The following is a 25,768-nucleotide window of genomic DNA, read 5'->3' as shown; positions in this document are numbered from 1 at the left end:
GCCATAAAAATGATGAGTTCATGTCCTTTGTAGGGACAAGCTGGAAACCATCATTCTGAGCAAACTATTGCAAGGACAGAAAACCAAACACCGCATATTCTCACTCATAGGTGGGAACTGAACAATGAGAACACTTGGATACAGGGCAGGGAACAGCATACACCGGGGCCTGTCGTGGAGTGGGGGCATGGGGGCGGGAGAGCATTAGGAGAAATATCTAATGTCAATGAAGAGTTAATGGGTGCAGCAAACCAACACGGCACATGTATACATATGCAACAAACCTGCACTTTGTGCACATGTACCCTAGAACTTAAAGTATAATAATAAAAAAATTCATAAAATCCCAGAGAAACAATTCAAAATACTGATTTTAAAGAAGCTCAATGAGATACAAGAGAATTCTGAAAAACAATACAGAAAAATCAGAAAAACAATTCAGGATATAACTGAGACATTTACAAAAGAGATAAGTATTTTTAAAAAGAACAAAACAAATTCTAGAACAGAAGAATTATATGAATAAAATGCAAAATATATTCAAAAGCAACAATAGATAAGATCAAGCAGAAGGAAGAATCTCAGAACTTGAAGACAGTTCTTTTGAAATAATCCAGTCAGGCAAAAATAAAGAAAAAAGGATGAAAAAGAATGAGCAAAGCCTTTGTGGCATTTGGGACAACAAAAAGTGACCAAATATTTGAAATGCTGGTATCCATAAGGATGAAGATAGAATGAAAGGGTTAGAAAACCTATTTAACAAAATGTTAGATGAAAACTTCCCAAGTCTAGCAAGAGAAAGACCTAGACTTTCACAAATAAGAGGTCCAAAAATCCCCAAATATAATACAAAAAGGTCTTCCTCCATGGCACTTTATAGTCAAACTATAGCCAAGCAAAAGAGAAAATATTAAGGGTAGCAAGTGAAAGCATTTAGTCACCTATAAAGGAGCTCCCATCAAGCCAACAGTGGATTTCTCAGCAGAAAGCTACAGGCCTGGAGAGAATTGAATGACATATTGCAAGTGCTAAAATTAAAAAAAAAAAAAAAAAAAAAAAAAAAAAACCTGTCACCCAAGGATTCTATATCCAGCAAAATTATCCTTCATGAATGAAGGAGAAATAAAGTCTTTCCAAGATAAGCAAAAGCTGGGGGAATTCATCACCACTAGACTAGGCCTACAAGAGATGCTCAAAGGAGTCCTAAACATGAAAGCAAAAGAATAACATATACCCTATCATGAAAACGCACAAAAATATAAAACTCACTGGTAAACCAAACACACAAATAAGGAAGAGAAAGGAACAAATAATATGAAAAACAAACAGAAAACAAATTATATGACAGTAACAAAATCTCACACATCAATAATAAACTTAAATGTAAATTGATTAAATTACCTGCTTAAAAGACAGGGACTGGCTGAATGTATAAAAGAAACATGATCCAAGTATGATGGCTACAAGAAATGCACTTTGCCTACAGACATACATAGGCTCAAAGTAAAGGGATGGAAAAAAGATACTCCATCCAAATAGAAACTAAATGTGGGCAAGACTGGCTATACTGATATCAGATAAAACAGATTTTGGCTGGGCATGGTGGCCACACCTGTAATCCCAGTGTTTTGGGAGGCTAAGGTGGGAGAACCACTTTAAGTCAGGAGTTCAAGACCAGCTTGGGCAACACAGAGAAACCCTCATCTCTACAGTATTTTTTAAAAGTTAGCCAGGCATGATGGTGCACACCTGTACTCCCAGCTACTCAGGAGGCTGTGGTGGAAGGACTGCTTCAGTTTAGGAGTTCAAGGTGGCAGTGAGCTACAATCACACCTCTGCACTTCAGCCCAGGTGACACAGTGAGACCTTATCTGTAAAAATAAACAAAATGAAACAAAACAAAAACAGTAAAAAAAAAAAAAAAAAAAAGTCACTATGTAATGATAAAGGAGTCAATCCAGCAAGAAAATGTAACAATTCTAAATATATATGCATCCAACACTGGAGCATCCAGATTCATAAAGCGAATATTAGTAGATCTAAAGGGAGAGATAAACTGAAATACAGTAACAGTAGGGGGCTTCAACTCCCCACTCTCAGCATTAAACAGATCATTCAGACAGAAAATCAACAATGAAACATTGGATTTAAACTGGACTTCAGACCCAACAGACCTAACAGGCATGTATAGAACATTCTATCCAACAACTACAGAATATACATTCTGCGAATTTTCTTTACAGAGATGGGGACTTGCTATGTTGCCAGGCTGGTTATACATTCTTATCAACACATAGAACATTCTCCATGACAGACTATACGTTAGGCCACTAAGTTTCAACGAATTTTTAGAAACTGAAATCTTCCAGCCTGGCCAACATGGCAAAACCCCATCTCTACTAAAAATACAAAAATTAGCTGGGTGTGGTGGCATGTGCCTGTAGTCCCAGCTACTCAGGAGGCTAAGGCAGGAGAATTGATAGAACCCGGGAGGCAGAGGTTGCAGTGAGTCGAGATCGTGCCACTGCACTCCAGGCAAAAGAGGGAGACTATGTCAAAAAAAAAAAAAATCTTCTCAGACTACAGTGGAATAAAACTAAGTATCAACATCAAAATGAATTTTGTAAACTATACAAACACATGGAAATTACATAGGATACTCCTGAACAACCACTGGGTCAATGAAGAAATTATGAGAGAAATCAAAATATTTCTTGAAACAAATTAAAATGGAAACACATCATACCAAAACCATATGGGATACAGCTAAAGCAGTGCTAAAAGAGAAGTTTATAGCAATAAACACATCAAAAAAGTAGAAAACTTTCAAATAAGCAACCTAATGACACACCTCAAGAAACTAGAAAAGCGGCCGGGTGCAGTGGCTCATGTCTGTAACCCCAGCACTTTGGGAAGCCAAGGCAGGTGAATTACCTGAGGTCAGGAGTTTGAGACCAGCCTGGCCAACATGACAAAACTCCCTCTCTACCAAAAAATACAAAAATTAGCCAGGAGTGGTGGTGGGAGCCTGTAATCCCAGCTACTCGGGAGGCTGAGGCAGAAGAACCATTTGAACCGGAAGGCGGAGGCTGCAGTGAGCCAAGAATAAACCAAACTCAAAATTAGCAGAATAAAAGAAAAAATAAAGAACAGGGCAAACTAAATAAAATAGAGACTCAAAAAACAATACAAAGTACAATGAAACAAAAAGTTGGTTCTTCAAAAAGATAAACAAAATCAATAAACCTCAAAATACCAATGTCATTTTTTACATAATTAGAAAAAACAATTCTCAAATGTGTATAGAATCAAAAAAGAGCCCAAATAGTCAGAGCAATTTTGAGTCAAAAGAAAAGGTGAAGCCATCAAACTATCTGACTTTAAAATATATTACAAGGCTATAGTAACCAGAATAGCATGATATTGGTATAAAAACAGACACATAGACCAATGGAACAGAACAGAGAGTCTAGAAATAAATCCATGTATTTATAACCAACTGATTTTTGATAAAGACTCCAAGAATATACACAAGGGAAAAGACTTTCAATAAATGGTGCTGGGGAAATTCAATATCCATATGCATAAAATGAAACTGAACACCTATCTCTCCCCATATACAAAAATCAACTCGAGATGGATTAAACACATAAATTTAAGACCTAAAACAGTAAGACTACTAAATATATATATATGGAAAACACTTCAAGACATAGGTCTAGGCAAAACCTTCATGACTAAGACCTCAAAAGCACAGACAACTATAACAAAAATATACATATAGGACTATATTAAACTAAAAGGCTTCCATACAGCAAAGGAAACAATTAACAGAGTGAACAGACAACTTGCTTAATGAAAGAAAATATTTGCAAACTATTCATCCAATAAGGGGCTAATATCCAGAGTATACAAAGAACTCAAACAATTCAACAATTTTTTTAAATCCCATTAAAATGTGGGGTAACAACATAGACATTTATCAAAAGAAGACATACTAATGGCCAATACGTATACAGGAAAAATGCTCAAAATTACTAAGCATCATGGAATTACAAGAAAAAAACCACAATGAGATATCATCTTACACCAGTCAGAATGGCTATCATTAAAAGAAAACACACACACACACACACACACACACACACACACACATATATACATGCTGGCAAGGATGCAGAGAAACTCTTTTATTTATTTATTTATTTTTTATTATTATTTTTTTGAGACAGAGTCTTGCTCTGTCGCCCAGGCTGGAATGCAGTGGTGCGATCTCAGCTCACTGCAACCTCTGCCTCCTAGGTTCAAGCAATTCCCTGCCTCAGCCCCGCAAGTGGCTAATTTTTGTATTTAGAAGGGAACTCCTTTTTTTTTTCTTGAGACAGAGTCTCACTCTGTCACTAGGCTGGAGTGCAGTGGTGCGATCTCGGCTCATTGCAACCACCACCTCCTGGGTTCAAGGGATTCAGCTGCCTCAGCCCCCCGAGTAATTGGGACTACAGGCACGCGCCAACACGCCCAGCTAATTTTTGTATTTTTAGTAGAAACGGGGTTACACCATGTTGGCCAGGATGGTCTTGATCTCTTGACCTCGTGATCCACCCGCCTCAGCCTCCCAAAGTGCTGGGATTACAGGCATGAGCCACCGCGCCTGGCCAAGAAGGGAACTCTTACATGCTGTTGGTGGGAATGTAAACTGATATAACCACTGTGGAAAACAATATGGAGGTTCATCAAAAAATTAAAAATAGAACTACCATATGATCCAGCAATCCCATTACTTGGTATTTATCCAAAGGAAAAGAAATCTGTATAACCTGCACTCACATGTTTATCACAGCACTATTTACAGCAGCAAAGATATGGAATCAACCTAAGTGCCCATTGATGGATGAATAAATAAAGAAAATGTGGTATATATACAGAATGAAATATTATGTGGCCATAAAAAAATAATAAAATCATGTCACTGCAGCACAGGGATGGAACTGGAGGTAATTATGTTAGGTCAAATAAGCCAGGCACAGAAATTCAGATGTCACATGTTCTCACTCATATGTGGAAGCTAAAGAAACTGATCTCATGGAGACAGAGAATAGGATGATACATACCAGAGCCTGGGAAGAATGTGTGGATGGAAGGGGGGTGGATAAAGAGAGGTTGGTTAATGGATACAAACACACAGTTAGAACAGGGGTCCCCAACTCCTGGGCCGCAGACTGGTACCAGTTCATGGCCTGTGGGTGAGCATTAGGAGAGCAAGCATTACTGTCTGTGCTCCACCTCCTGTCAGGTAAGCGGTGGCATTAGATTCTCACAGGAGCACCAACCCCATTATGAACTCTGCATGTAGGGGATCTAGGTTGTGTACTCCTTATGAGAATCTAACTAATGCCTGATGATCTGAGGTGGAACAGTTTCATCCTGAAATAATCCCCCACCACACCCCCCATCCATGGAAAAACTGGCTTCCACAAAACAGGTCCCTGATGTCAAAAAGGTTGGGGCCACTAAGTTAGAACAAGTAAGCCTCAATATTCAATAGCAGAGTAGGATGACTATAGTTAGCAACAATGTATTATATATTTCAAAGTAGCTACAAGAGAGAACTTGAAATGTTACCAGCACATAGAAATGATAAATACTTCAGGTGATGGATACCTAAAATACCCTAACCTGATCACCACACATTCTATGCACGTAAGAAATATTCACAAGTACCGCATAACATGTAAAATATTTGTATCAATTTTAAAAATTAAAAATTGAAAAAATAGGAGAAAAATGAAAACAAATGTTAAGGTTGCTTAAATAAGTAATCATAAATCCACATGATGAAAATTTATGCAGCTATTGAAAAGCATATTGAAGAATATCTAATATCAGGAAAACGCTCAACTAATAATGTTAAATTAATAAAAAGCTACAAAATACATTACATAGTAATCCCAATTTTTAAAACACATCACGTACATGGAGTGTGTGTATAAAGAGGCTTAAATGATATAAAATAAGAGATTAACAGAGAGTATCTTCAGGGAACAGGGTTTTGAAGTACTTCTTTTTTATACTATGTGCTATATAACCAAATAATAATTGATATTACAAGTTTCAGTTTCACCATTTACCAACTGTCAATTTCTTTGAGCATTAAGTCTCCTCACCTGTGAATTAGGATAATGGTACTCACCCTGAAGAATAGTGGAAAAGTGGTAATAATGTATACAAACAACCTAAAATGTTATCTGAAAAGTATCAAGCATTATATAGTTCGCTTAATTCACCTCTCTTCTGTGTTCAGTACATTTCTCTCTATACCTCTTATAGAAAAACGCCCTAATAACAGGGTTCAGCTAGGTATAAACTGAGAATCCTCTGAAATCAATTTCCTATACCTAAAACCATGAAATCATCAAACTGAAAAAGCAGCACCTCTAAACCGGACATTCTCCCCTAGAAACACTGTTCTCTGACCCAAATCATTTAAAGAAATTTAAGATGAATACAACATATGTTCTCAAGTTACAATTTACCTGAATCACATCACACGCTTAGCAAAATATTGCAAAAACCTAAATGATCACAAGCAGTAAGACCTCAGTAATAAAGACTAGGTGTTATTTTAAAAAATACACAATACACAAGGCAAACTGAGCAGTAATTAGAGCAGAAAACATTAGAGAAGCCCTAAATCTCATAGTTTAGCCATTTAAAATGTCAATAAGCCTGTTTCCTCATCTTTGCAATAGACTGGTGAGGAATATCAACAAATGTCAGTTGGCCTACTTTTAGAGGCTTGCTAGTGTTTTGGCTGAACAGACTGGGTGTGTGTGTGTGTGTGTGTGTGTGTGTGTGTGTGTGTGTGTGTGTGTGTGTGTGTGTATTTTAAATTTTACATCTGCATTTCTAAGAAATTATTCAAGGCCCAAATGATTGTCTTTCTCCAGGAGCAGGAAGGAAACAGAATATACACCAGACTAACATAATTCTTATGAGTTATAAGCTCTATTAATGTAAAAAACATCAGGCCAAGCACAGAGGATTACACCTGTAGTCCTTGTACTTTGGGAAGCCGAGGCAGGAGGATCACCTGAGGCCAGTGGTTCAAGACCAGCCCGTGCATCACAGTGGGACCCCATCTCCAACCACGCCATTGCACTCCAGCCTGGGTGACACAGCAAGACTCCGTAATTAGCCAGGCATGGTGGCACACGCCTGTGGTCTCAGCTACTTGGAGGTTGAGGCAGGAGGATCACTTGGGCCCAGGAGGTCAAGACTGCAATGAGCCATGATTGTGTCACTGTTCTCTAGCTTGGGTGACAGAGCAAAATTCTACCCCAGAGAAAGAAAAAAGAAAAAAAGAAGTCAGGTGTGGCAGCTCACACTGTAATCCCAGCACTTTGGGAGGCCAAGGCAGGAGGATCACTTGAGCCCAGGAGGTCAAGGCTGCAGTGAGCCATGATTGTGCCACTGCACTCCAGCGTGGGCAAGAGAGAGAGAGACCCTGTCTCAAAATAAAATAAATAAAATAAAACACATCATTTGATCACTGATAATTTATAAACAACACTTTATACAAAGTAGCATTCTAGATTATTGTCTATAAAATATTGAATAAATTCATTATGGGGTACCCCTCATATGGTACATATTATTATTATGCAAGTCACTGCATAGAATGCAAATATTAGAAAAACACAGTTCCCATCATTCCAAAAAGCTAAGATTATAGTAACAGAAATTCCATAATAAAACAGAAATTTTGTCCAAAATCTATGAAAATCAGACACTGGCAAGGAAGAACTACTTCCTGACCATCAACAATATGGAAAATGTAATAAAATAAGAAGATGCGGCAGAGCGTGGTGGCTCATGCCTCTAATCCCAGCACTTTGGGAGGCCGAGGCAGGCAGATCACGAGGTCAGGTGATCGAGACCATCCTGGCTAACATGGTGAAACCCCGTCCCTACTAAAAATACAAAAAATTAGATGGGCGTGGTGGCAGGCGCCTGTAGTCCCAGCTACTTGGGAGGTTGAAATAGGAGAATGGCGGGAACCCGGGAGGCGGAGCTTGCAGCGAGTGGAGGTCGAGCCACTGCACTCCAGCCTGGGCGACAGAGCAAGACTCCGTCTATAAATAAATAAATAAATAAATAAATAAATAAATAAATAAATAAAATAAGAGACAGATAACAACAAAATAAAATTTTAATTAAACTTTTAAGAAAAGTCATGATTTAAAGTTAGGCATAGTAAAATACAGAAGGATTTTCTTAGTATGAAACTAAAGATTGATAATAACCTAGTAAAGGGCTCAAATCAATGAGAAAGAATATAAACAAGTGTGATATTAATGAATATAAATAGCAAAAATATGAGGATTTTCTATCTTCCCTAGTAATCAAGGATCAAAAAATTACATATGGGTACAGTGGGTCACATCTGTAATCCCAGCACTGGGAGGCTGAGATGGGAGAACTGTTTGAGGCCAGGGGTTCAAGACTAGCCTGGGCAACATGGCAAGACCTCATCTCTACAAAAAATTTAAAAATTAGCCAGGCATGCTGACGTGTGCCTGTAGTCCTAGGTATTCAGGAGGCTGTGGTGGGAAGATTGCTTGAGCCTAGGAGTTTGAGGCTTCAGTGAGCTAGGATCACACCACTGCATCCCAGCCTGGGCCACAAAGTGAGACTGTCTCTAAAAATAAACACTTTTAAGTTACACATGAATAGGATTTTCTCCCATCCAGACAGGCAAAGATTGAAAAGATTCATAATAACCAGTATAGGACAGAATAAGGAGAAATGGGATTCTCATGTATAAATGTTGGTAGATTCTCTCTAAGAGGAAATTTTACAGCATGCATCAAAATTGAAATACACAAGGCCAAGGCGGGCGGATCACGCAGTCAGGAGATCAAGACCATCCTGGCTAACATGGTAAAACCCCGTCTCTACTAAAAATACAAAAAATTAGCCAGGCATGGTGGCAGGTGCCTGTAGTCTCAGCTACTCGGGAGGCTGAGGCAGGAGAATGGCGTGAACCCAGCAGACGGAGCTTGCAGTGAGCCGAGATCGCGCCACTGCACTCCAGCCTGGGTGACAGAGTGAGACTCTGTCTCAAAAAAAGAAAAAAAAAATGAAATACACATGTGAGCAATTCCCCATTAGGAGTTACCCTTAAAAAAAAATTCCTTGTATACTTTTTTAAATGTACATATATGGAAGTATATAACAACATAACCAACTGGGAAAAAACAATATAAATACCCATACAATACAATGTTACATAATTTTTAGCAATAATAAAATAAATACCTAAGTTCTGAAATAAAACAATGTTCACTATAAATCGTTATGAAAAATATTACACTTACACACACACACACACACACACACACACACACCCCCTTCAGCCAATACATGTAATACATATAAACAAACTGAATCAGTCCTGGGACATAATAATATAAGTTAGTGTTATGCATGTGTGAATAGTTAAGGGGAAAAAAACTAGAAATATATGCTGTTAATATGGGCCTTTGGTACAATGCTCAATATCTGAGGAAGGATGAAAAGGAAGAAGCAGTCAGATTTACCTTTGCTAACACAGACTCACATAAATTTTCATTTCCACATTTGAGTATTACTTGATTTTTTTAATAATCAATATTTTCAGTGGTTAGAATTACATGGTCCTTACTTTAAGAAATTAAAAACAGGCTGGGCGCTGTGGCTCACGCCTGTAATCCCAGCACTTTGGAAGGCCGAGGCAGGTGGATCACCTGAGGTCAGGAGTTCGAGACCAGCCTGACAAATATGGAGAAACCCTGTCTCTACTAAAATTACAAAAACTAGTCGGGTGTGGTGGCACATGCCTATAATCCCAGCTACTCGGGAGGCTGAGGCAGGAGAATCGCTTAAACCCAGAAGATGGAGGTTGTGGTGAGCCTAGATTGCACCATTGCACTCCAGCCTGGGCAACAAGAGTGAAACTCCATCTCAAAAAAAAAAAAAGAAAAAGAAAAAGAAAAAAAAGAAACAAAAACATATTAAAGGAAGTGAAAGTCTCTTTTTCACTTGTATATTAAAATATACATACTGATACATTTTATTACAAAAGTGAGGTACTAAAAGCCAAAATGGCTACTTAAAGTAATGAATAAGAAAAATTTATTACTTGGAATTAAGTTCTGGAAGGACAGATTTGAAAGATAATTAGTAACAGTTTTTATCTGAGATAATACCAATTAATTAGTCATAGCTTTCTGGAATATTGCATTGAAAAAAATCCTAAGGCAGATCTAGGTTCATTAAGAAAATAATCAATTATTATTGATAGTGGCCATGAAGAAGCAGGGATGCATAAGCTGTGTTGACATGAGTAAATGCCCATTAAATATAATGATGGTCTTCTGTGGGATATGAAGACATCCAAATCCTTCAGTTTCTCACTTTTAGTTAGGGGACAGACTTTCTACAGAAATACCTTTAGAAAGGGAATTCACTTTTTCTTCCACGTCTTAAATTGCAAAGTATTATACAATCCAGCAACATTCAACAAATATTTATTAATACCTTGTATAAAGCACTCTGTGAGACACTGAATACATAAAAACAGTCTGCAAATGTAGCAAACAAGAGGCAAATGAACAATTAAAGAACATTAAGTCCTATGGGAGCATGCACTACTGACAGTGGATAAGGAACAAGAAGGGTTAGAAGGACATAAGTATTCTAGAAGAGGAAATAACAAAAGCAGACCTGAAAGCAGGAAGATGGGTCTTCTGAGGAAATAAAAGAAATTCAGTACAACTATCACAAGGGAATGTTGTTGTGATGACTAGTGAGGGGGACAGGGTAAGGATGGTAGAATGTGATGCTGGAAAAATGCACAGGAAGGGATTCAGTTCACAAAAGATTTACAGAACCTTCTATGCAGCAGCACTGCTAAATTCACTGATTAATTCTAACTATTTGTTGGTTCTATTGCATTTTCTATGTACACAATCATGTTATCGATGAATAACGACACTTTGATATCCTTCTTTCTAATCTTTATGTCTTTTTTTTTTTCTTGCCTTATTGTAACGGCTAGGAACTACAATAAATAGAAGTGGTGACAGAAGTCATCCTGAACTCAGCAGGAAAGCATTCAATATATCAACACTGAGTATGACGCTTGGTATACATTTTTAAAGCAGATAACTTTTATCATATTCAGAAAAATTTTTTTCTATTCCTAGTTTGCTAAAACTTTTCTTTTTTAAATCATAAATGGCTACTGAGATTTGGCAAAGTTTTCTTCTACTTCTATTGAGATGATCATACAGGTTTTCTTCTTCACTCTAATACAGTAAATTACATGGATTAATTTTCTTTTTTTTTTTTTGAGATGGAGTCTCACACTGTCACCCTGACTGGAATGCAATGGCGCTACCTCGGCTCACTGCAACCTCTGCCTCCCAAGTTCAAACAACTCTCCTGCTTCACCCTCCCGAGTAGCTGGAATAACAGGCACTGGCCACCATGCTCGGCTAATTTTTTGTATTTTTAGTAGAGACGAGGTTTCACTATGTTGGCCACTCTGGTCTTGAACTCCTGACCTCATGATCCACCTGCCTCGGCCTCCCAAAGTGCTGGGATTACAGGCGTGAGCCACCGTGCCCATCCCATTGATTAATTTTCAAATGCTAGCCAACATTGTATTCCTGGAATAAATCTTACTTTGTCCTGATGTATAATTATTTTTATATGTCATTGGATTCTATTTGCTACTTATTTGTATGTAAAGTATACCAAGAAAGAAGAAAGGGAGGGAAAGAAGAAAGAATGGAGGAGGGTATTAGATATGAGAAGTATAGGATAAGAAAAACATAACAGCAGAAAATAATTGTTCAATAGAAGTAATAGAAAGCCACACTGGAACTATCTCAAAAAAAGAATAAGAAAGAAATTAATTTTAAAAAATTAACCAGTACAAGGGATTTAACACCCAGATAATACAAGTTATAGAAAGAGTGAACAATGAAAACTCAATGGAAGAAATCAACAACAAAAACTGAAGCCATTTCATCAAAATACCGGACTTGCATTTCCAAATTAAAACGGTCCAGGAAAATGTGTGAATCAAGACACAAAGCTGCAAAGTCTCAGAACATCGGGAACAAAGCCAACATTGTATGGATTTCCAGAAAGTAAAACAAGCCACAAAGAAAAAGGTATCAAAATGGCCTCAGACTCTTCAACATAATGTTACACCAATGCCTTCGAAATTCTGAAGTAACATTCTTATAAATACGTATTTGTTATCCAGCCAAACAATCAATCAAGAGTGAAGGAAGAATAAAGACAGACAATATCTCCCACACATCCTTTTTCAGAAAGCTACATATTCCACCATAACGAATTAAAGCAAAATGGGTAAAAGAGAAAAGTGGGTATTACTCTTTTCCATTACAAGTTTTATGTGATCATTTGCACGTATAACTTTGGGGAAAAAAAATCTAAAAGGCTGCTCCGAAGGTAGTGAGTTCTTGATTGTTTACAGTCAGTTACTGATGGAACTCCTTGTTCTACTTTTTCCCCCCTTCTCACTACTGCACTTGACTAGTCTTTTTTAAAAATCTAAAAAATTAATCAAATACAATAAAAGCTACACAAGTAATTTGTTCAAATCATAACAGAAAACTAACCCATGTAAAATTATATTTTAAATCTAACAATACATTTTTAAATAAATACATTATAGTGAAGGAAGGAATCTTTTTTTTAAGAGGAAAGTAAATTAAATCTACTTCTAAATAAAATATTAGCAATATTAATTAGATATTTCCATGACATATTTCTGCCTTAAAAGTTGAGAAAAGATGAACATTGATAATACGCATAAACAAAATAACTTCATAAATAACATGAAGAGGGAAAAATCTGCGTCTGTGAATTACACACAAAGAAACAGCAGAGCCCTTTAGTAATAAAGTCCTCCTTAATTCCAGCCATCCAAAGAGAAAGCTGGCTATTCCAAAACCCTTCTAGAAAAGGATGGTCTAGAATCTTCATTATCAAAATATTTCACCAAAGTACAAATGCAACAAAAAACAGAACAAGAGAGAGAGTGACAGAGCATGAGAGAGCGAGAGACAGCACAATCAATTGTGTGAGAAAGAAACAGAGAGACAGCTAAAGAGCTGAAATCAGAATATGCCATAGAGTTGAATAGCAAGGGAGAAAATCTACACGTGACTGCAAGATACTGTTGCTTGTTTCCTCCACCCTCCTCATTTCATTTAGGCAGATTTAGTTGCTAAATTAATCCCTAAATTATTTACGCACAATCACAATGTCATAAGTTTTCAAAAACATCTTTCTCACAAATTTAGAGGATTAGCTGCTCCAAGAAGTCTTATAAGATTTTTTTCACTTCTGGTAACTTCTTAAAATATAATAGAATTAAAATATTTTAATATCCTCTTTTTAAGAAGATTTTAAAGTATCCAAACATGATTATTATGATTATGTTTTCACTGCACATGCAAAAACATGCTTGAGTGAACACAGGAAAGGTAATGAGAGAATAACACCTTTGGAAAACTCAAAGTATTAAGGAGTCAGGAGTTATTTAGCCATCTAAACAGCAAGTTTAATACAAATACATATTTGAATTTTTTAAATAAATATAAACCATATATATTATGTAAACACAACATTAAGAAGTATTCTCTATTAAAGCAGAATTGCAAGCTTAAAAGCCCAAAACTCCACTTCTGACATAGCTGTAGATGCAGACAGCAGAGTCATCTACAGCCCAGAGAAAAGTGAAAACCAAGCTCTCCACGGCATAAGTATAACTGAGAAGGAGGGCAAAGGCATGAGAACAACAGAGACTTGAGGAATACCCACAGAAGAAAGCTAAGCCAGAAACATAACAAAGGCAGCACAGTCAGCCAGGAAGGGATCTGGGAAGAAGGATGCCATGAAAACCAAGAGAGAAAAAGGGCTTCAAGAAAGAGCCAGCAAAGGCAGAGGCTAAATCGAGATCAAAGAGGATGAAGATAAATCAAAACCACAGCAGAAAGTGAATGGCCATATTGAATTGGTTAAGATTACCTATTTCCATCTCAACTGACAGAACTAAGTTTATCTTTGGGGGAGGTGGGGAAGGGGAATGGACACTTGGAGGAAAACAGACTTTAGTTATCATTCTTGCTGCCTGTAGTCCAAGACCAACAAAAGAGAAACTCTTTTCTGAATGATTCTTTTCTTAAGGACTACACTCACCAAACTGTGGAGCAGGCAAGATTCTAGCCGCTCGAATTGGGCCATGTCGAACAGAGAAGAGCTCTTGTGCTTCGCCACTGATCTGCATAAGAGAAGAAAGAAAATATTTCAGTGGGAAAATGAAGGTCACAACAGTATTCTATAAAAACAAGATCTTCTAAATTTTATAACAATATTTTGTCTGAAATATATATACATACACCCACACCCATTTATCATTGGTCATACATGTTAAGTATATTCATATCTTAAATTACTGCAAGTAATTTTAGAAAACTGTAAGAGCACACTTTCACTTGATATGAACAGAAAAAAAGGGTCTGTTCTGGAAGTCTATAATTTTTATCTTATTAAACCATTAGAAATCTGTACAGTTCCTGCACAACTGCCTTCTTTGAGAACAAAACAACTGTAATACTACTCTGAAAATCTCACCTTAAATATTATAGCAACTTTAACAAATATGTTGTAAATGAGAAAAAGCAATACTTATTGCAAAGAACACTTAGGTGAAATGTGAATAACTTAGGTATACTTATGGTTAGGCAACTAATTGTCTGTTAACCTTGAGTAAATCATGTAACCTCAATAAGCCTATATTCTTTCACAATCATAAAACGAAAAGGAAAAGCTGCTAAAAAAAAGCTGCCAGGATACTTCTAATTTCAATATTCTATGAACAAAAAATTCTATACATATATACAACTTTTAAAAGTCATCATTTTTATTATACACATAAATATACACATAGCTCAAACATTATGAATATCCAAGCACTTTGAGTCATTCATTCTATTAATTCAAAAGGTAAAGGGTACGTTCAGGACATTTTGCGGGGGATAAAAATTTTTTTAAAAGAAGAACAAAAGGTAAAGAGGTATGGTAATATGTGTCGAGTGTGAAAACAACTGCTTTTCAAACTGCTGATTGAAGCACTGAGCAGATTAAATTATAGTTAAGAATAGCTTTCCTATTTCCATCTCAACTGACAGAACTACGAGTTTATCTTTGGGGGAGGTGGGGAAGGGGGATGGACAGATTAAATTACTGTACATGGTACTGTAGTTCTCAAACCATTTTCATAATTGCCTAGTGTTTGATGAAATACGCAATATCAGAGAAAATGGCAAACATTATAAAACTAGTTCAAGATACAAAAGAACTTACAACCAATGTAATAAAGATATAAATTCAATAGAGGAAACATACTGATGGTATTTTTTTAAATAACTGCCTGCCATACAAGCAGTTTAAAATATCAAAGATGTATACATTATAAAATTAGAAGTGTATAAATCTTACAATATTACTATAAATCTACAGAGCTCTCTTTTAGAGTAAATACTTTTTTAGATTTTCAGCTTCTATCTGAATTTAAGAGCTGCAAACTATAAATATTTTTGTTTCTTAAAATGTTAAGTTGTGATAACGCCTAAATGACTATCACATTCATTTTGCTTATGATAATTACTACAAATTATTTATTAGCAAGAAATCCTTCTGTAGCACTTGGGATGCAGATGTGAAGAATGCTAGGACTAACTGTGCAACAATAGCACCACCTATCACCAATGAAACACGTAAAAGCTATAAACTCATTATTCCAAACTATAAGAACTTATTTACTCTACAAATTCCTTTGTAACTTTTAATTTTCAGAATAAAAACCATGGCCATTATAGTCCACATTTTACTATTATAGAACAAAATTTAAAATTTAGAAAAAGTCTTCAAAGGTTATTTGTTCAACTTCCCCTGCAATGTAGTATCGTACATTCTCTGAAATCTAAAAATTACAGTCTTTTTTATTTTAAGCATATATATGCTAAAAGGTGTAACACTAATGTAATCTAATTATATTACAGATGTGTTATTGGCTATTTCCACCTACCTTTTAAAATTTTAACAATAGCCAAAAGAATAAAAACACTGCCAAGCCATTTACATTTTAAAAATAAATTATTGTAACAGATAAGTGTTACCCAATATACCTGCTATTTCTATTAATAAAATAAAAAATATATTTTAAAATAATACCATAGAACTTACATTGAAATTATATTTCAAGTAATGAAAAATACTTCTCACTTTACACTTATAATAAATTATAGTATTCTAAAACAAAATCCACCACTCTGTACTATGATTTCCATATGCCAGTTCTAGTATTTAGCTTTTGGTCCTATCAAATAAAACCTTTATGTTAAAGAAGTGTAACCATATTTAAATGAGCTGCTGTACTCAATTATTCAAAAAAAAAGAATAAAACAAATCTGTCTTAGCATACTCACAATATAAAAGTTTGCTATCATTGTATTTAATACACAAGAGCTTATTCTGACATCAAAAAACATTTTGAAACCTGAATATACAATACTTTTCAGCAAAACAGCTTTCAAAACAAACCTAAATGCCCTATTCTAAGCTTGTATCTTAAATCCCTCCTTACACATAAGGCAATGGGTGAGGGGAGGAACAAAACATTTGGACTGATTTGAAAATGCATCCCCACATTCACTGTCCATTCTTCATTACCTCTATGGTCCTGGGATCTGTGTTTAATTATAACTCGGGGGTGGGGGTTGGGGGGAGCAGAGGAAACATTGTGTCACATTTATAGATATTTCTGAACATATTAAAATCAGGATTGTACAACCTACTGAAATTAGAAGCATAATTCTAAACTAACCTATGTGAGTCACAAAATGTCAAACTTCCTCGAGGAGAGAACTCTCCAAATAGTCTGTGGGAATTCTACATTAGAGTACCATTTCAGAACAGAAGCAGAGTTAAGGTTTCTACAGATATAATCCATACATTTTAGAAAGGACACACAGAGGATGGTTAGTCTTTACAGATTCTGCTTTAGCTATCTTTCTGAATAATAATTTTATACATTATGTCCACTGATAATTTTGCCTTCAAATAAGTGCCAAAACTGATTTTTTATAAGGCTGTCAAGAGTGATTTTTTAGGTTTTAAGAAAAGAGCTCATTAAAAATGGCAAGGAATCTCAGAGATAAGGATTTTCTAGATCCTGAAAAGAAGTATACTAAACTGTAAGTTCACTTTTAAACCAACAATAGCAATAAATACAAGAGTAGAACTACAAGGAAAGAGAGTCCAAGCAGTATTCCAACTTCGGGGAGAAGAGCGAACAGGGAGAAAGCCTCTCCAAGAGCTCCTCATGGTCTCTGCCTTTGTTCTTACTGGCATTTTAATTTCTGATGACAGACTTTTGTTGTTTGGGGCATAAACCGGACGTACCAGTTTGGAGGCACAATAAGGAGAACAAAGAATGATTTGTTCACACTGTAGGAAAAAAAATCTTTTCCAACCATAGAAAATAGCTTTCGCATGGTGAAAATATGCAAATTACATACCAAACCAAAAAAGGGGTGGGGGTAGTACAAGTTTAGAATCTCACAACTCGATCTAAGGCAAAAGGAAATTACAACAGCTAAGACAATAATATACACACAGAAAAGGCTACACAAGTTCTGGGAGAGCTGTAGAAGTGCTTTTAGAGAATTCTGAAAGCAAATGAAGGTTATCTTGCCCTCAGAATCAAACTTATTTCTAAACTTCTGATGACTTTTCATAGACCAATTATAATATAGAAAATTCAAATACCAAAAGACAATAAAAATACTGCTTTATAATGCTGCATTATTAGGACAAGAGTACACATTCACAACCCCACTTTCCCCTATAGATACTGGTTAAATGGATGTTTGTGGTCCACAAATGATTTTTTTTTTTTTAGCAAACTTTATCAAAAGGTAACAAACACAGAAAAAATACATACATCCTAAGTATATGTATAACATGAATTTTAAATGTTAACATACCTCTGAACCAAAAGACATCAAGAAACAGAATATTATGGATACTCAGAAGGTCCTGCTACATCTCTTTTCAGTCATAATCCCAACTCAAGAGTGGCCATAACTACAATCCTGATTTCTATTACTTTAAGTTCTACTTGTTCATCTTAATGTAAATGGGTTCCCACAATATGTACCCTTGGGAATGGCTTCTTTCACACATTACTATGCTTATGGAATTAATTCATGTTGTTGCATGGAATTGTAGTTTTATACATATTGCTATATAGATTTCCATTGTATGAAAATATTACAATTTTTTTTTTTTTTGAGAAGGAGTCTCGCTCTGTCACCCAGACTGGAGTGCAGTGGCGCGATCTTGGCTCACTGCAAGCTCCACCTCCTGGGTTCACGCCATTCTCCTGCCTCAGCCTCCCAAGTAGCTGGGACTACAGGCACGTGCCACCATGCCCGGCTAATTTTTTGTATTTTTAGTAGAGACGGGGTTTCACTGTGTTAGCCAGGATGGTCTCAATCTCCTGACCTTGTGATCTGCCCACCTCGGCCTCCCAAAGTGCTGGGATTACAGGCGTGAGCCACCGTGCCTGGCCGAAAATATTACAATTTTATCCATTGTACTACTGTTCATGGACCTCTGAGTTGTTTTTACTTTTTTACTTCTAGTTTTTAGCTCTTAAGATGTCAAGGAGGCCAGGCACAGTAGCTCATGCCTTATAATCCCAACACTTTGGGAGGCCAAGGTGGGTGGAACACTTGAGGTCATGAGTTCGAGACCAGCCTGGCCAACATGGTGAAAAGCTGTCTCTACCAAAAATACAAAAATTAGCCGGGCATGGTGGCACATATCTGTAGTCCCAGCTACTCGGGAGGCTGAGGTGGGAAGATTGCTTGAACCCAGGAGGCGGAAGTTGCAGTGAGCTGAGATTGCACCATTGCACTCCAGCCTAGGCAACAGAGCAAGACTCAGTCTCAAAAAAAAAAAAAAAAAAGATGTCAAGGAAAATTGTGAAAGATTTTGAAATGCTGAATAGATTACTTTGTGTTCTGTGTTTTTTCTATGGATTACCAAGAGCTCTCTAGCAGACCCTTTGGGGTTATCTGATTCTATAGGGGATCCACACTTTGTCTTTGACTGGGCTACTGTACAATACTCTGAGCTATCAAAAACTGATAGTAATGCAATTGATTCTTGTGCACAGAAATGCAAATGAATTTTGTCTGGTAGAGATACAAGTGAATTCCACTCTGTAGAAAAGATTATTCCAAACAGTACATTTTAGTGCCCAACAGAATATTAACCAAGCTTGTATCTATTAGAAAATTTATTTCAGTATTCCTAATTGCTTCTCTGTGATATTCACCTTCTTCTTGGAACCAGCTATAATAACATCCCAAATCCCTAATCAATGAGTTAAAAAAAATGCAGGATATCTGTCCCTTATATAGTTGTATGAGATCACTGTTTTACCATTTTGAAAACAACATAATAAAGAATATTGATATAAACATTCTCACAAATGTCTTTTAGTAAACATGTATATGTATTTCTCTTGGATATATATCTAGTAGAGTAACTACTTCTGTATATTAGGGCAGGCACATGTGTATCTTTTGTAGATTTAATTTTCCAATGTGATTGTACCAATTTACACTTCCACCAGCAATGTACAAGAGTTCTATCTGCTCCACATCCTAGCCAATATTTAGTGTCAGCCATTCTGGTAGGTGTCCAAAAATTATGGATTTAAATCAATAGATGCATGGTAACTGAAATGCATAAATCAGTCTCCAATGGATATGTAATGCTGCCTCAAAATAAATATATAAATAATTAGTCTTTATTATAATGGCCCTCCATGAGGGCAGATGGTGTAAGACTTTTGTCCTGAAGGACCATAGATAGGTATGATAGTACAGGATATTAATGAGATTCAAGGACCTGGTTAAGCAGCTCTTGGAATAAGTAGAGTTTTTTTGCACATAATGAAATTCATATCTTAATTCCAAATACAATAATGACCAATCCTTCCCTCAAACTAAGGTGCAATGATTAGGTTCTAGCAACACAATGTCCTTCGAAGCTGAAATACACTGATTTGTGAACATTCAGACTTTCAGTTTCCAGGCCAACACATGCAGCTCAGAAGACTTCACTTAGATCTGACCACAGGTAAAAAGCTGAACAGCTCTTCTTACATCCGTCAGAAAAATGACGTCATAGAGCAAACTGCTGCCCCCAAAATTGGAGAGACAAACAGGCTGGTACAGAGAATCACAATTTACCAGGGCAGAAATCCACAAGCGAGAACCTCAGGACTCAGTACCAAGGTAGGAACACCTAAACTGTGATTGACAAATTTCTAGAGGCTCAATGTGGACAAGACATTGTAAAATGTAAAAATTAAAAATTGTAAAAAGTAAAAATTCCAGGGGAACCCAGACCTAGGGGCCCTCACACTGATGTGTTTTAACTCCAGGAGCTCCACCAGGCTCTAACAGCCAATACTGAATAAAAATCCCCTCGAGCCTCTGGCAGTGGGTGTGAAAATGGAACCATCTTGAAATATGCCAGACCAGATCATTCTGTTCTTAACAAAGCCTGGCCTCGACAGAAACTACTTTATGAGAGCCTAACTTGCTGGGGTTATATCAGAGCTTAACCTACCTGGGGAAAGGTAAATACCCAAATCCGATCTCCTCTTACCTTCCTGTCTCACTCGAGGATGTTAAAAAACACACCACACACACTCAAAAAAATAATGAGAAACAAAGGACTAAAACTTACCCACAGGACTGTAGAATGGTTTCCCTCCCCACACACCGCCACTCAATTACTAACGTCCCATTTACCATAGTTCCTTTTACCCAATACATCATATCCTCCTTTTTTTTCTTTTTTCTTTTTTTTCTTTTTTCTTTTTTTTTTTGAGACAGGGTCTCACCCTGTCACCCAGGCTGGAGTGTAGTACCATGATCTCGGCTCACTGCTGCCTCGGCCCCCCTGGGCTCAAGTGATTCTCCCACCTCAGCCTCTCAAGTAGCTGGGACTACAGGTGCCCACCACCATGCCCAGCTGAATTTTTTTGTATGTTTTTGTAGAGACGAGGTTTCACCATATTGCCCAGACTAGTCTTGAATTCCTGGCCTCAGTGATCCACCCGCCTCACTCTCCCAAACTGCTGGGATTACAGGTGTGAGCCACCACACATGGACCATATCTTCCTTTTAACAAAAAATTAGAAAGCATACTAAAAGGCAAACAATACAATCTGAAGAGACTCAACAAGCATCAGAACCAGAATCAGAACTGGTAAGCTCAGAGAACAGCATGCGGGATAAATGCCCCAAAAAACCCTACACCAAGGCATACCATTTTCAAATTTCAAACAAATCAAAGATAAAGAATAAATCTTGAAAGAAGCCAAAGGAAAAATTATCTACTTGTAGAAGAGCAAGGGTAAGAATTACATTGCCTTTTCCTCATAAACGATGCAAGCAAGAAGAGAGTGAAGCACTTAGAGTGTTGTGTGAAAAAAAAAAAAAAACAGCAACCTCTAATTCTGTATCCTGAAAACTCATCCTTCAAAAACAAAAGACAAAAACTTTCTTGGACAAACAGGAACCGAGGGAATTTGTTGCTGGTAAACCTGCCTTGCAAGAAATGTTAAAAGAAGTTCTACAGGGAAAAAAGTAACAATACAGGTCAGAAACTCAGATTTACAGAAGGAAAGAAAAACAACAGAGAAGAATAAGTGAAGGTGAAATAAAACTTATTTTTCTTTCCTTTTTTTTTCAGACAGAGTTTTGCTCTTGTCGCCCAGGCTGGAGTACAATGGCGTGATCTCAGCTCACTGCAAGCTCTGCCTCCCGAATTCAAGCGATTCTCCTGCCTCAGCCTCCCAAGTAGCAGGTATTACAGGTGCCTGCCCCTACACCTGGCTAATTTTCGTAGTTTTAGTAGAGACAGGGTTTCACCACATTGACCAGGCTGGTCTCGATCTCCTGACCTCAGGTGATCCACCTGCCTCAGCCTCCCAAAGTGCTGGGATTACAGGCATGAGCCACTGCGCCTGACCCAAAACTTATTTTTCTTACTGATTTTTTTACAGATAATAGTTTGTTCAAAATAATAGCAATAATGTACTCAATTATGTATGTGTATGTATATATGTGTGGTATTGTGTGTGTATATATATGCACTTATGCATATGTGAAATAAATGACAGCAATGATACAAGAAACAAGAGAGAATTATGAATAGTTTGTTAATATTAGGTATTGCACTACCCATGAAGCAGTATAGTGTTATTTGAAAGTGGACATGCATTGGTTATAGATGTATTGCAAACTCCAGGACAATCACTAAAAGAAGTTTAAAATGTAGTAAAAATGATATGCTAAGAAAGGTAAGAAACAACATCATATAAAATGCTCAAACTAAAAAAGCAGCAAAAGTATGAAAGATAAAAAAAAGAAAAAAACAAAGCAACAATAAAAAAAATAAAATTTGCCAGTCATGATGGCTTGCTACATGGAAGGCTGAGGCAGGAGGATCAATTAAGCCCAGGAGTTGGAGGCTACACTGAGCTATGTTCATGCCACTGCACTGCAGCCCGGGCAGAAGACCAAGCCCCTTTCACAAGAAAAAACTTTAAAAAATACAAAAAAATAAAAACAAGGGCAACAAATATGGTAGTTATTTATCCATCTATATCAATGATCACGTTAAACATCAATGGTCTAAATATGTCAAACATCAGAGATTGTGAAAACGGATTAAAACACAAGATCCAACTGTATGTTGTATAGAAGAAATCCACTTTAAATATAAAGACAGGGATTAAAAGTAACAGGATGTAGGAAGATATACCATGCTAACACTAATCAAAAGAAGGCAACCACAGCTGTATTAACTTCAGACAGAGCAGATTTCAAGGCAAAGAAACTTGTCAGGGAAAAAGGGGGATATTACATAAGGATAAAGGGGTCAATACCCCAAGAAGACTTAATCGGTGCTTACTACATATGTGCTTAACAACACAGCACCAAAATACATGAAGCAAAAATTGACAGAATTGCAAAGAGAAAGAGATGAATCCACTATTAGAGTTAGAGACTCTAACACCCCTCTATCTGAAACGAACAGATCCAGCAGCCAGAAAAGCACAAAAGGACATAGTTGAACTCAACAGCACCATCAGTCAACTGGATATAACTGACATCTATAAACTACTTCTTACAACAGTAGCACAATAAACATTCTTCAGGCAGACATGGAACATTCACTAAGATAGGGCATCTTCTGGACCACAAAACACACCTTAACAAATTTAAAAGAACAGGCTGGGCACAGTGGCTCATGCCTGTAATCCCAGCACTTTGGGAGGCCAACAAGCAGATCACCTGAGATCAGGAGTTTGAGACCAGCCTGGCCAACATGGTGAAACCCCATCTCTACTAAAAATGCAAAAAGTAGCCGGGTGTGGTGGCACATGCCTGTAATCCCAGCTACTTGGGAGGCTGAGGCAGGAGAATCGCTTGAACCGAAGAGGCAAGGGTTGTAGTGAGCCAAGATTGCACCACTGCACTCCAGCCCGGGCAACAAGAGTGAGACTCCATCTCAAAAAAAATAATAATAATAATAAAATAAAAAATAAAAGAACAGAAATCATTCAATGACCACAATAGAATTATTAAAGTAGAAATTAAAAATAGAAAGCTGGAAAATAACCAAATATTTGAAGATTAAACAACATAATTCTAAATAGCACATAGGTCAAAGAAGAAAGCTCCAGAGAAATGTTTAAACATGTTTAACTAATGAAAATGAAAATACAACTTAAGAAAATTTGTGAAATGCAGTGAAAGCAGTGCATAGAGGGAAATCTGTAGCACTGACTGAATATATTATAAAACAAGAAAGATCTAAAATTAAAAATCTAACCTTCCACCTTAAAGAAAACTAGAAAAAGAAGAGCAAATTGAATCCAAAGTAAGTGGAAGAAAATAAATAATACAAAATAGAGCAGAAATCAATGAAATTGAAAACAGAAAATCAATAGAGAAGATCAATGAAACCAAAAGCTGGTTCTTTGAAATGATGAATAAAATTAAGACTCTAGCCAAGCTAATTGAAAAAGAAACAGAGAAGGCACAAACTACTAATATTAGAAATGAAAGAGGGGAGGCTGGGCTCAGTGGCTCACGCCTGTAATCCCAGCATTTTGGGAGGCCGAGGCAAGCGAATCATCTGAGGTCAGGAGTTCAAGACCAGCCTGGCCAACATGGCGAAACCCTGTCTCTACTAAAAATACAAAAATTAGCCAGGTGTGGTGGTGCATGCGTGCAATCCCAGCTACTCAGGAGTCTGAGGCAAGAGAACCGCTTGAACCTGGGAGGCAGCGGTTGCAGTGAGACAAGATCGCGCCATTGCACTCCAGCCTCAGCAACAGAGCAAGACTCGGTCTCAAAAATAAGAAGGAAGGAAGGGAGGAAGGGAGGAAGGGAGGGAGGGAGGGAGGGAGGGAAGGAAAAGAGGGGAGATCACTAAAGATCCCATGGACATTAAAAGGATAATAAAGGAACATTACGAACAACTCTATGCCCACAAGTTTGATAACCTAGATGAAATGGACCAACCCCTTGAAAGACACAATCTGCCAAAACTCACACAACAATAAATAGACAACTTGAATAGGTCTACACCTATTAAAGAAATTGACTCAGTAATTAATAACCTTCCAAAATAGAAAGCACCCAGGACCAGATGAATTCACTGGTGAATTCTACCATACATTTAAGAAAGAAATAATACCAATTCTTTATCATTCTCTTTGGAAGACAGAAGCATAGAGAATGCTTCCTAAATCATTTTAGGAGGCCAGTATTACTCTAACACCGGAACCACAAAAAAGACGTTAGGCTGTGTGTGGTGGCTCACTCCTGTAATCCCAGCACTTTGGGAGGCTGAGGTGGGTGGATCACTTGAAGCCAGGAGTTTGAGACCACCCTGGCCAACATGGAGAAACACCGTCTCTACTAAAAATACAAAAAAATTAGCTGGGCATGGTGGTACACGCCTGTAAGAAAAAAAAAAGACATTACAAGAAAACCACAGATCAATATCTCTCATGAACATAGATGTGAAAATCCTCAACAAAATACTAGCAAATCAAACCCAACAATGTATAATAAGAATTATAGGCTGGGCACAGTGGCTCACACCTGTAATCCAAGCACTTTGGGAGGCAAAGGCAGGAGGATCACTTGAGTCCAGGAGTTTGAGGTTAACAGTGAGCTATGATTGCACCACTGCACTCCAGCCTGGGTGACGAAGTGAGACCCTGTCTCTGAAAATAAAATAAAGAACCAAGTGGAATTCACACCAGGTATGCAAAGCTGGTTCAACCTTCAAAAAATGTTGAATGGCTCACTTAATGTAATAGCTCACTTACACTCACTTAATGGCTCACTTAACATAAGCCATCACATCGATAAGCCACACGGTAAAAATCACATGGTCAAATAATAGATGCAGAAAAAGCATATGACAAAATCCAACACCTATTTATGAAAAAAAAGAAAAAAACTCCTCAGAAACTAGGAATAGAAGGGAACTTCCTCAACCTGATTAAAGAACA

General features: G+C 37.0%; 1 protein-coding gene across 10 annotated transcripts in view; it reads right to left on the bottom strand.

Moving 5' to 3' along the window:
• Positions 1-25,768, bottom strand: part of BCAS3 (BCAS3 microtubule associated cell migration factor) — a 717,859-nt gene that overhangs the window by 634,378 nt on the left and 57,713 nt on the right. For all 10 annotated transcript variants that reach the window (XM_063599306.1, XM_063599304.1, XM_063599309.1 and 7 more), the window contains one exon: positions 14,281-14,362. In XM_063599306.1, coding sequence (XP_063455376.1) covers positions 14,281-14,362 — 82 coding nt within the window. The remainder of the gene's footprint in view (positions 1-14,280; positions 14,363-25,768) is intronic.

This window comes from Pan paniscus, chromosome 19, assembly GCF_029289425.2.
Source record: "Pan paniscus chromosome 19, NHGRI_mPanPan1-v2.0_pri, whole genome shotgun sequence".
Taxonomy (NCBI): Eukaryota; Metazoa; Chordata; class Mammalia; order Primates; family Hominidae; genus Pan; species Pan paniscus.
This window is presented reverse-complemented; position numbering and strand designations above follow the sequence as displayed.